Genomic DNA, 13,328 nt, shown 5'->3' with positions numbered 1-13,328 from the left:
GGCAGCCGCAGCTGACGCGCAGGCGCCGAGCCGTGTAAAGGCCGCCGCGCGTGCGAGGAGCGCAGCCAATGGGGAGGGGGGGGCCGCGGCAGCGGCGCCAATCCGGGGAGCCGGAGTGGGCGGGGCGCCGTTCAAACGCCGGCGGCGGAGGAGGCGCGAGGAGGCTCCTCTCGGGTGGCGGCAGGTTGGTCCCGGTCTCGTCCGTTGCTGTGAGTACAGCCCCGAGCAGCTGCCGGAGCGGCCCGGTCGCGGCCCGCGTTTCCCGGCTGTGCGAGAGGCCCGAGCCGGTCTCCTCCGGCCTTGGCGTCGCCTTTCGCGCTTGTTTCAACCGTCCTCGGCGGGCGAGATCGTGGTGTCGGCTGGGCTTGCCCTGGGCCGCCGTGCCAGCTCCCGCGGTGCAGAACCGGTTCCGTTAGCCAGGCCGCAGCTGCACGGGCCGTTCCGGCCGCGACTCTCGGTAGCGAGCACAGGGAATAGCAGCCGCGAGAGCGAAGCCCTGCCGAGCAGCGTGAGCGGTCTGGATGCGCTGTAGGGGCCCAGCCCAGTTACCGCGACGGGCCTGGCTGAGGCGCCTGGGGCGGCACCTGCCTGCAGTCTTGCCGCGGGTTCAGATGAACTGGAGCATCGCGTTGTATTGTGCAGTGCCAGTTTGACAACAGATAAACGTAACCCTGGGACGGTAGCTACTCCCTTCTGGGCGTTTCACCTGAGTAATATGTTCTACCATAAATTAATCAACAGTAGTTAGCAGTTTATCGAAAGGAAGCTGGATAAGCTGTGAGCTAGTAAGAGAACTGACTGGTTGCCCCATTACTAGTATTTCCTTGCTGCCACATGCAGGAATGCATTGAAGGTGTTAATATCCCAAACAACTTCAGGATTACAAGATTTCAATAAGCCTTACTGCTTTCTAACACAAATAAGGGCACGTGTGAGAGATGGAGACAATTTGGGAGATGAGAGGTAGTAAGGAATATCAATAGGCTTTCCTAGTACGTGGTACAACGATGGTAGAGACCTCCCAGCTCTTTTATTAACAGTAATCTGCAATGAAGTATTGGCAAAATTAATTCACTCTCAATTCAGATTGCTAAAATACATTTGCATTTAAATTGCTTTTTAGAAGTAAATAGCTAGTGGTATCCTAGCTTGATAACTAGTGAAAATGAAGAATTTAAGCTATATATATGTATATGTTTAAATTGTCATATATCCTATAGATAACAGGCATTTTAGTCCTTCCCAATGTCTTCTGCCAGTAACAATCCTGTCTGTTTCAGGACTTATGTATCCACAATCATAATTGTGACTTAAGTGTGAGCCTTCAGCTAGCAACTCAGGCAGGAGACAATAGCAGCTGTGTAAACTTGTCTGGCAGTGGAAGGCTGCTTTGATTAATGAAGGCAAAAATTTGGGATATGAGACCTTAGTCTGAGACACCAACAAGAAATTTGCAGTTACAGAGCATTCTACGTCACAAGCTTGAGTCTCACAGCTTACCAGGTCTGATGTCCAGTGCTGGAAATGCAGTATAAGACTTCTTCATGGACATGCACAGACCTACATAGCTGTATAAATGAACGCTGTTCTCCTTCAAGCCTCCAAGTAGAAGTTGGCTCAGCTCTGAATTTGTTGTTTCAGGCAAATGTAACTGAATATATTGTACAACAATTTCCATTTCTCCTTTTTCACACTGCTCTGTAGCTTCCTCTGTCTAATTCTTACTCTCATTCTGATTGTTTTAGAAGTAAGGTTGACTAAGAACTGGAACAAGATGGTATCTGTGCTCCAAAATGTCAAGGGAACAATGGCCTGGCGGAAACACCAGCTCCTAGCTGACTTTGATGAGAATGAGAGCCCTGTACCCGACAAATTCAAGAGAAGGGCTTCTTTGAGTTGTCTCAATACCATCCGCATGTCTCTAAGGAAGCGAGTACCATTAAAGCAAGTAGAGCTGAATTTTCATAAGGCCTCAACTTGGGAAAGTCTGGAAGCAAGACAGAAGTGCCAAACTCTCCACAGTATTAAAAGAACAGCAAAAAATGCTTTTGGAACAATGTCCCAGGTACTTTGCCTTTGCAGTGGAGTGTGCATAGAGTTTAGTTTTTGCTTCAACTTCAGTACTAAGGTTTCTGGATTCTGTACAGAATACCGTATTCCAGAGAGTCTATCCCATGCACTTGCACACCGTAATGGTTGTCTCATAGCTACTAACTAGTAAAATCTTTAATATCCTTGCTAGATAGGCAAATTACGGATCTGGCAGAACAAGGAGGAAGGTGAAAATAAGAAAAATGAGATGTAGTTTCATCAAAACTTTTATTACTAAATAAATGTTTTTCCCCTACTGTATTTCATCATGTATGGCAGAGCAGCCTTCACAAGGAGGAAGGTGGGTAGAGACTGCCATTGCTTGCAAAGAATTGTTTCTGAGAAATGTGTAGTGCTTTGGATTATGGTTTTTTTAAATTCCTTTTCCTGTACCCATACTATTTATTAGCATGTTCTTCATTATAGTCAATCGAAATTTGGACTGACAAAAAAAGCTAGATGGTAGCTAGCAAATTCAAGCTTGCACTTCCCTTTGGTGGACACCTCTGATTTTAACTGCATCAGTTGTATGTTAGGGAGCCTGGCTTTTTCCTGCATAAGAGCAGCAGGAGCTCTGTTCCAATGCCTGCTGAAGTCCTTGACAAATTCCAAGGATTGGGGGAGCAAATGATTCCTCCAATGCAAATGGGTACAGAGGGTTGAGAAGCATTCATACTAGACTACACCTGATATGAGAATGAAAGCTAGGGATTCAGCTCAAATGCTCCTTGTTTTTCTGGTTCCAAACTTTAGGCTGATTGAGTTCATTTACCATAACATGTCTGTCTAATGCCTCTTTCAGAAAATACAGAAGTCTTGCCAAAGCCCAGTACACTCAATGGTGACCTTTCCAGGTGAATCCATCAGCAGAAGCTGTGCAACCAGTTCTACCAAGCAAAGAAGTGCTACACCTCGAACCCCTTGCCATAAGAAAAGTGTTACTCCAGCAGCCAGTTCCAAAAGCACCCCGAGATCCAGCAAAAGAGCCTTGCTTGGGCCAACAAGGGTGTCAGAACATAGAGAATGGAAGGGTTTCTCATCCTGGCTTGGTAAAGACACTGTTTCTCTCCGGAGATCAAGAAGAGCAGCAGCACTGAAGAGCCCTTATTCATCACCTGCTCCTGCCAGCAGAAAGATGTAAGCCATGTTCTTTTGTAAACCTTATTCCTTTTTTTTTTTTTTATTACTGTGATTAGGGTATCTTTGTAAGGTGCAAGGCAAGATATGAAGGTTGATGTCCTGTTCCCCTGAAAGGGTGTGCTGTTCAAATAGTTAAGAAAGTAGTTACAGGTCCCTGTATAGACAGGGACTGAGCACTGCATAAAGCTGAAACATGAAACTTAATTTTGTGCTGTGACAAGAACTTTTAAAAAATCACTCTCCCACTGGGTAAGGTTACACCGTGTTTCTCAGCACCAGTCCCTGTCTGACACTAGAGGCATACCTGAGTTCCTTGCTGATGCCTTTCTGGTAAAGAAAAATGCTTTCAATGCATCTCACTCCTACTTAGCTCTAACTTTTCCAAAGTTGCTATTTGTATTGCAAAGATACCTGGAATAGCTCCATTTATGTTGAGCTCTTTATAGACAGTAAGAGAGATTCTTGCCTCAAAGATTTAACACAAGTTAGATAAAGGGTTGTGAGCTAGGGAAATACTTCATAACGCACACATAGGTTTTTGTTTTGGTCAAAGTCACATGAGAAATGTCAAAGCTAGAAGCTGAATCCAAGCCTCATGAATCTGAACCCAGTGTTTGACTTGGAAGATAGCTGTCTTGGGGATGAATGGAGATGTGAAGCATGTCTTGGTCAGTGGAATTAAGAGCATGATTGCTACAGCCCTAAACTTCTCTGGGTAAAGTCTGGAGGTAACCAGAGTTGTTACTGCAGGGATAGAGACTTGGGTAGTGTCACCTAGTCAGTCTGTTCTGTTTGATGTTTAGTAATGACTGTTCTGTTTGCAGAGAGTTTGACTACCAGTTGGATCTGGTCTCTTCAGGGATTTGCCAACTGAAGCATATCTCCCAGGCATTTGATGATGCCATTGTGCAAGAGGAGAGGTAAATACCACTAACTGTCCCTCAACTTTTAGCAACAGGTTACCTCCTACTCAGACATTGCCAGTTGCAGGCTAAGTGATCCTTGTAACTCGGGATGAGGAATAATTGCAGAACTTTCTCAGCTGTGATGCAGCAGAGCCTGCCTTTCTTCAAGATACCTGTGCAGATTAAATCTGCAGTTGGACTTTCAGCTTCTAAAACCTGTCAAATGCTCGCCTTGTCTTCAGGTTTCTTGCTGTGGAAGTCAGATTTTACCCAGCAAGAGTCTACCTTTGACCTTGTGTGAGAACAGTACCTCCCTACCTCTGTCTAAAAGCGGTGCCAGTCCAGGCTGGTGGGGTGGGGGTGGAGGGGAGGAATCCCATTGCACTGACACTGCCATTGGTGTCTACACATTTATAAGAAAATCCTTTTATTAGGGAGTATTATGTTTAACAAATAGTCCATGGTACCATAACTCAAATTTAGGGGATGCAGAAGTCTCTTATACAATACCTTGGTTAATCCATGAGGTGGTAGGCTGCTGTGTTTGAAAAGGTTATGTCATTCTGAATTAGACATATTAAGACAGTAAAAACTAAAGGTCAGAAATCTTGTCACAGGGCAATTCCCTAAACCTCTTCCTCTCTTAGAACACTCCATGTCAAGCATTCAATAATTAAATGTCAAGCACCTAAAATCCTCTAGAGAGGGCTTAGCATTAAGTACTTTTATCTACAAAGAGGTAAGGGCTTAAAATCTACATCATTCCAAAAATTCAATTTTTACCAATGGGACCACTTCTAGATAACTATAGGTTAAATCCTGTATTAAGGTAATGATCATATCCATTGAAAGTTCACTAAGTCTCACTCCTAATATTCTCCCATCTGTTAGTGATATGACAGTTTCTCTCATTCGTAACTGAAGATAGTATCAACCAGGTAAAGTAGTTGTTCACTTACCTTGTCTATACCTGCATGCATCTGTGGGGAGAAAAAAACCTGCTGTTTGGAGAGAGAAAGGCTTATCAACTCATGCTTTTTTTTAAAGTATTATTATGCAGAACCACAGGGTTCTTCCCTCCATATTCACTGTGGATGTCTCTGCTATAGCAGATCATTGTGCAGTTGTAAAACTTCCCCTCTACATTGTGGATTAATGAAACCTTGTGGGTTCGCAATGAACTGTAAGTTGGGCTTCTATGCAAACAGCAGCTTTTCTCACCCCAGACCAGAAAATTACTGGTACTAATGTCTTTGTCACTCGATCTCAGTTCTCACTGATTACTAATGAAGATCACAAAGCATGACAGAACAAACTATTACCCTGAGCTGTCTAATTTTACAGCCTTTCTTTTCCATCCCTAGCATTGTCTTAACTGCTAAGACAATGCTATCACACATGTATTGATGGCATTTTTAAACATGGCAATTATACCTAAATGGGTGGGAACAGGAATTCTCTGCTGTAAGTTTCTAAACATCACTTCTAGTATCAATTCATTGAACCATTACCAGGTGAATGTGTCTATTACCTTCACTGAGGTCACTGTACTGTGACATTAATATCTCCACCCATTATGTTGGAAGTGTTCCTCTTGTTAAAGGGGAATTTACATCCTGAATACTATGTCCTATTTTAGAAACAAAGATAGATGTAAGAAGTTGATTGCTATAACATTTCAGGAAAAATGAGAGCAGTTTCAAATGCTTGACTGAAGCTTTAAACAGTGATGTGTACTGCTTCCACTAAGCAATTCGGTCCAGTTCTCCTACATGTGTAGACACCTACAATGTGCTCTGTCACTGGCTGGTTTGTGGGTTGCCTCCTGGAATAATTGTGAAAAACTTTTTTGGAGGTGCCCTTAACAGTCTTGCATATGACTCTGTTCTGGTATCCAATTGCTGTAAGTTTTAGTGTTACAGCTCCCTTTTCATCTTTTCCATGATGAAACAAACCTTGATCTCAAACTGTTTCTGGTTGCCAGTGCCATGTATTATTCTAATGTTTTTCATTTTAATGAATTAGATTATATCACAAGAAATGCTCCTGTTGCTAGTTAAAGTATTGCAGTACTTAACTGGTGTACTGCCACTTATGCTCACTGAAGGTAACAAAATACTTTCTTGCTAGTGTTTAGAACTGTTATACAGTGAAAGCGTACAGATTCCAGACCTCTTCCTTGCTCCTGTCTAACAGTTTTCCAGCAATTTGCATGACAACCAGTTAATTAACCTTACTGACTTCATGCTGCTAATGGCAGTCTTGTTGTTCTTCTGCAGGCAACATGCAATATCAAACTGCTACTACCTAATGGAACAAAACTTAGAGTCTGTGCGTCGATCTCGGAAACTTTCTCAAGCTATTGCAAGGCGAGCAAAGAAACTCCATAGAGCACTTGGTACCTAGACAGAGACGGCTGTGTAACTATTCTTAGTTTATGAGCATATATAAAGGAGAGCTCTGTGTAGCACTTGAAAGGGTGCACTCTATATATATTGAACAAGCCATTACATTTTATAATCGTGACAAAGCAGCTCAGGACTTCCCTTCCCTTGCTTTCTCTTTTCAAGTGAACAAGAGAATCAAAATTGTACTGCAGTGTATTATCTCCTGCTGAGATGAGTAACCATCTTGCATGTGACTTTCATAAGGCAGTAAGTACTTTGAAACTTATGTTGAACTGACCAGTAGGAATGGCCAGAGCAAGGGCGTCATAGGTAATAGTTGTATTTAGGCTGGTATCCAATTGCTGTGAGTTTTAATATGAGTATTTTGCATACTAAAAGTACTGGCCCATTATTTTGAAAGCCTAACAATTTTCTTCTGTATACAAACAACCCAAAAGTTAAGCATCATGTTTAACTGGAAGTTAATGAAACAGTAGTGGCTTGTTTGAGTTCTGACCACAACTGCCATTCCAAGGCAACAGGTTTCTGTGGTGTCACTCGTGCCACAAGAGAGGAGCCACATTAGAACTCTAATTCATGGCCTTAAGGGTTGCTATTATATTAGCCTAACTAATATCCTATCTATCTTAAGTAGTTGGGTTCCAGACAAATCAGAGCAACTTTGTAATTTCTTGCTGCTGCTTTAAATAGTCGAGTTAAACTTTGCTTTTGTACTACATCTGTCTTTTAGTTATACACAGAAATTGGTTACTACATTTAATGTAACCTCTTACAACTACTGTTATTAGCTAATATCACAGTGCAGGTATTTTATTTAATGAAGTATACTAAGCATTATATAATACCTGTTTCTAATTACTTTTTAAAAAATAACATTCATTCGACAAGCCTTTTTTTGTAGGGTGATTCAGTTTAGCAAAGTTTAGTCTTTCAAACTAAAGCAAAGATTTCTCAGGCTTCGAGAGTTCAACACCAGGGCTGTCTTCCATGGTAGCAGCTTTGTGCAGGCTTCTCAGACTACATTCACTCTAAGATGAACCTTCAAACAAAAGATTGATTTGGGAAACTTTGCTCTACTTGATAGTTTTTAAGATGCACATGTAATTTAGTAAAACTGGAACTACTAAAATTTTAATGGTATTAAGTATAAATATGGAAAGCAGTCATGTTCAATTCTGATTTATGTGTAAGTACTGATTTTAAACTTGCTCCTGATTTTTCTTTTTTCTTGTCAAACTAGACTGTTTTAAAATATTGAAACAGTTAATGAGGCCTGGAAACATGAAAACAGCCCTGACATCCATGCTCTCAGATGACTGAGAGCTTTACTTGTGTTATTTCTTGATGTAGTGTGTGTGTGTGTGTGTGTGTGTTTGGAGTTCTTTTAACCACCTTTCTGTATGGAACAGTAGCTTAAAGTTATTCTTTCCATGTACTGAAACTACTTCTATAAAGCTTTCACAAAGATGGTGTCTCCTTACTGAAATATTTTCTTATATGACTTCTCAAAATGAAGGAGGGTTAGAGTTTTGTGAAAAGTCAACCTCCAATCTAGGTATTATTTCAGATAGTCAGATATATTAAACCTGTATTTATACTGTTTCCACTGGCTACTAGGACATGTACAATGATGATCTAATACTTCCCACAACACTGGTAAGAAAGATCAGTGACACTATTTACTTAAAGCAAGGAAGGTTTTATTTAAGTGACTAATCTGTTACAAGATTTTAAAAACCAGCTCACATCAAAATCTATACCAGTTGTAGAAATCTTATTCCTTATTTCATATTAAGAAATTCATTATTGTACATTTTTGAATCTTTACAAGGCAGCCATAAGAAATATAAACATTTGTCACCAGATAGAACCTTCTCACTGGCAAGCAATATTTAAAAGTATGCACTTAATAAAACTATAGCCTCAAAGAACATGTTCAATTTCAAGTTTACAGAACCAAAGAATGGTTTGGGTTGGAAGGGACCTTATAGATCATCAACTTACTGTTTCCTTGTATGAATTCAGCTGTACGTGGACTGCCCCCTTCCCTCCCCCACAAACAGAAAAGGTAGTTATGCAGAAGGCTTGGGGTTCTGTGAGAGGACTGCCATTCTGGGCCCTATACCAGTCCTCCCAGAACAACCTTATCTTTAAAGCTTGCAATCTGTAAATTATGTTTCAACACTGTAATCTCTGGCATACCATCTCCCAGCACATCACAGTAAACCTGTTGTGCTCCCTGCCCCCCCCCCCCCCCCCCCCAAGTTCTGTATATCCTTACAAATGAGAAATGAACTGTCAAATTTGGTTCGTGTTCCCCTGTCCCCCACAATTATATCCAGTTTCAAAGGTAGCTTATTGAGATAAATACAAATAGAGGGTAAACTGTAATCTCCTTACCTTGGGCTTGAACTAAAATGAGGGAAAGAGGAAATACCAACACCTGACTTCAATTCCAGAGGCCATGGCACGGGATTCTAGCTGTTCCAGGCCATTTCTTATTTCTGAAAAAAGAGCTCTTTTCATCCAGAAAAAGGTATTACTACCTCCATTTTTTTATGGGGGACTAAATTTAGGATCATCTGTAGGAACCTATATTTACACTTGAGTGATGAAACATCATGGAAGTCAAATTACCTTGTTAAACCCACAATTTCTGCTGAAGCTATGAACATGGACCATGAGGAATCACTGCTCTTAGAGAAGCTGAGGAGGTAAGTTGGAAAGTTTTGGGAATTCTATCCTGTACCAGCTCCAGATGAGGATGGAAAGTGCCACTTTCTCCCCTGTATGCCTGAAATGAACAAGTCAATGCAGAAATCTTGAGTTCAGATCCCACATTTTAAGCTCTAATCAGAAAAATGATGAAATTGCAGTGTACAATCTCTTCTTCTCTCCATTATTAAGCCAATGAGTTTATTAAAAAGGTGCCCATACTCCAATCATCTAGTACTTTTATGATGTACACACCTTTCTGTGGCTTAGATGCAAGAGGGGGGAAAATCCTATTTGTTCAGTAACAATTCTTGCACTTACGAATTTTAAAAACACCTACTGATTTCAGGTATTATTAAAAATGCTTATAGACAAGTTTTTAGCAAATTTAAGACAGGAAACAATACAGAAAGAAGGAAAAATTTTTTTCCCTTCTAAATTTATTCCATGAAGTACATGATGATACTAGAGATGTGAGTGTTGGGGATTTGCTTAAATATACACATTAGTAGTGCCCTGGCCTAAAGGCTGTAATGTATAAGTAAGTGAGACAACTTGTTTACTAATAATGGCAAACGAGTTATTTTGCAGAATGGTGGAGCTTCCAGATAGTGTCATTGCTCTGCTCATTTTAACAGTAGATTAAGGTGTGTCATTTTTTTTCTCTACTTTACGGATAGTTCCACTTCTACATAACCAGTGAAAGTTTTAACTCTGTTTAGAAGTGACTTGCCTAGGTACTAGAGGAACAGGTGAAGTAAGCTGTAAGAATTAAGACTATTCTCATGTAAACAAATCAAAATGGCAGCTCTCATGAACCCCAATGAACAAGAAGAATTATCAACGCCAGGTCATTTTTACACCTAACAAAATTTTATGCTGAATACATATAAACCATGCCACAAAACTAAATAGGAGTACTTTGGTCAAGCAAGAATCTGTTCCAAGAACACTAGTGTATGCAAACACTTAAAAAAAAAAAAAAAAAGCTATTCAAAATAAGCAGATTTGGATCAACATCACTATTCAGGTCTGTGGAATATTCTGCACTCTATACAATGATATCTTTTTTCAAACTTACCTAACTAGACAACAAAATTGAATAAACAGCCATTGTTGGTTTTTTTTCTTTTTTTAAAGTATATTGGTTACAAATTTGCTTTGAAAGCAGAACCAAAACTTCACTTAAGGTGTCTTCCAGTAGCTATACACACATACACACGCACACAAAAAACCAAAACACCACAGTTGTGAAGGTGTGTTTTCACAATATCTGAGATAAATCTACCACTGCTATTAATCACAGCCATTTTTTTTACAGTAATTTAAAACTGGATCCATATCAACGGGGCAAAAAAGTAAATGCTTCCAACTGTGGCCTACTTTGCACTGACTTGTACTGCTGCCTTTGCACCCACTGGAATAATAGTTTCATGTTTTACAGTTTCACTTACACTTCCTCCGTTCAGCAGGTTAAAAGAATGTGCTTTTCTGTAACAGACTGGAGGCACTAAAGGTGCTGAAACTACTGACGAGTCTAACCTGTGTTCCTTGGGCACCCACCATTCCTGCCTGACTTCTCTGTCCCTTTCCCTTCTGTGTATGCTTTAACACTTCCATAGCCTATAAAGTTTAAGTGCTGACTGCACAGAGACTGCAGCAATGAGGACTTGCAATCAGAGAATAAGACTGTAGGATCAAGCTTATCTTCAGCAAATGGCCTGCTTAGGAGGACTGTTAATCCTTGTGTGAAAGCACAAGTAAAACTGAAATCCAATTGCAAACTGAATGCCCATGAACCACTGCATGCAGTTTCATGTGGACAAAGTGTAAAATTCTGACCAGAAGAAAACATTTTAAGAGAAAACACGATTGAAAAATTATGCTATAAAACTAGTGATTCATCAGGCAAACCTCAGGGATCGCCCCAAGCATAGCTGGGGGGGGAACAAAAAAATAGCTAGTGGTTCAACATGCATGAGGTCCCCAGCCATTGCCACAGAATATTTGTTCAACTGCCAGCCTATCTGTGAGATGTCCAAAATCACACTCATCTTGTTCATACTCTCAGCCCCAACACAAGTTGTTTTACCATTTTAGTGGCAACTGGCTAGTGCCTTCAAAACAAATGCATCTGGCATCTGATGTTTCAGAAGATCAGCTCCTAATTAACATGAAGCCTTAACCTCCAAGCTAATGCCTGTATCACTGTGTGCCAAAGTGCTCAGCTGGAGGCATGTGATCAGGAGATAAACCATTCTATCCCTGAGCAGTGAGTAGTGTTGGAATTACACAAAGGCCATGTGAGCTCTGTAGGAAATGAAGTTAGGAAAAATATTTTCAGCTTGATTTCAATACCATGTGTAGAAACTTTGAAATTGTTACCACTCTAAATCATGCACACACACACACACAAGCATTTGTTTTACGACTATTAGCGCATAATATTCTTAAGAGAAGCCAGCACAGTGACTACCTGTAAAGGTGACCCAGTTGTTAATAGAAATACACAAAATCAGAGTTTTCATGACATGGTACCCTGCAAAATGACATTGTGTCTGCAAGAGTAAAAGACAGACCTTAACAACCTAGGAGATTTCTCTAGCCTTGTGCTCAGATGCTAGTTCCTTTAATACAGTCACAGAATTACACACAGATCCCTCTTTTGAAAGGAAGTAGGCCTTTCTACTACAGCAAGTTAAACCAAAAAATAGACTTTGGAGTCTCTTGGATGATAGAGGTAGATGGCTAAAGCAACATTAGCTTTGAACTTTGCAGCAGGAACAGTGATTACTGTCAGGAGACATGCTACACAACATCCAGTGCTTAAAAAGAACTTTGCAATCAATCAATGTTGCTTTTAGGTCCCCTCAGCAAATTTAAAATTTGCCTAGTGAGTTCCTCCCTCACAACCCTTGGATTCCCATGCCTATTTATTAAAACCAACAAGCAGGAGCATGCTAACAGTGAACTGACTGGAGGGAGATGGAGTCTGTGCAATCTCCTAGCTGCAGAGGATGGGAGAAGAAATGGACTGTGTGATTAGAATTGATACACACAGTGGGCCAAGACAGAATAATTCCTCCAAGTCTGTGGGTTAAAGAACTAGGTGTGGTACTACTGGGAAAGCATTTGTAAACTTGAAGACTGCTTCAGTGTAGTCTGCGGATATCTTTCATTTAGCTTTTGTAGCTGGCTAACTTGGCAACAGAGCATAAAAACCCAGCCCCCTGTAATGTAGTTACCTGCTCCCAGTTAGTGCGAGCTACCAAACTTTTAGTATCTTTCCTAAATCTTCAGCAAAGATTACGCCTTCCATTAAAGGAAGCATTATAAAAAACAAATTACTGATGTGCCAGAGATCCTTCAGGAAGTTTGAAATGGTAACTGACAATCTTGCCAAGTAATGTCTAAGAAAATAAACCAAAGATCTCCAATTATAAGCTACTTTGCTGCCTTTTAAGGCAAAAGCCACATTACTATGCCCTTCTAAAAGCACACTGAAACTTTTGGGTGAATAGGGAGTATAGACTTAGGTTTACTTCTGCACTGTCGTAATAGTTTTCCATTGCATTTCTTATTTGCTTTACATGTCAGCTTTCAAAATCATTAACCAACAGACTTGTTGAGAGACTGTTTCTGGTCTAGCTACAGACTAGGAAAACCTGAAGGTAAGGAGGAGGGGGAAGGAACAACACCCTCTCCACCCCAACTCCCTGAAATTAAAAACAAACAAACAAACCTGAAGAAGAAATCTCCTATTGACTTCAAGCTTTCTCAGTATCAATAGTCTGGTTTTAACTTTTTCTTTAAAAGTTTTTTATGTGCACTTGTAACTCCATTGCAGGTTTTAAAACATGCTTCAGTTCAGTCATGAAAGTTCTCCTGGTGAATTTAGTGCAGTGGAAGTATCTGCAAACTACTACTATGTTAAACTAACTACAACATTTTAGAAATACTACCACTTAGGGAAAATGTCACATGTTTTACTTCTAGTAAGTTCATTGAGAGATCCGAGAGAAATATTTGGCACCTGTAATTTGGTGTCTCCATTATTTGAAGCTCAAAT

The 13,328-nt window shown here is 40.5% G+C and overlaps 1 protein-coding gene across 4 annotated transcripts; it reads left to right on the top strand.

Annotated features, from left to right (window-relative positions):
• The first annotated feature begins 59 nt into the window (after positions 1-59).
• Positions 60-8,011, top strand: PIMREG (PICALM interacting mitotic regulator). 4 transcript variants are annotated; one of them, XM_072881907.1, is made up of 6 exons: positions 78-209; positions 1,746-2,065; positions 2,894-3,228; positions 4,056-4,151; positions 5,028-5,074; positions 6,416-6,554. In XM_072881907.1, exons 2-5 carry the CDS (start codon positions 1,775-1,777, stop codon positions 5,056-5,058), a joined length of 753 nt encoding a protein of 250 aa, XP_072738008.1. In that variant the 5' UTR covers positions 78-209; positions 1,746-1,774; the 3' UTR covers positions 5,059-5,074; positions 6,416-6,554. The 4 variants fall into 4 exon arrangements, with proteins under 4 accessions (XP_072738007.1, XP_072738008.1, XP_072738006.1 ...); XM_072881906.1 differs by lacking the exon at positions 5,028-5,074 and having other exon boundaries at positions 60-184; positions 6,416-8,011; XM_072881905.1 differs by lacking the exon at positions 5,028-5,074 and having other exon boundaries at positions 6,416-8,011.
• Positions 8,012-13,328: the final 5,317 nt, after the last annotated feature.

This window comes from Ciconia boyciana, chromosome 17, assembly GCF_034638445.1.
Source record: "Ciconia boyciana chromosome 17, ASM3463844v1, whole genome shotgun sequence".
In the NCBI taxonomy this organism is placed as follows: Eukaryota; Metazoa; Chordata; class Aves; order Ciconiiformes; family Ciconiidae; genus Ciconia; species Ciconia boyciana.
Note: the sequence above shows the minus strand (reverse complement) of the source record. Positions and strands in the feature narration are given on the sequence as shown.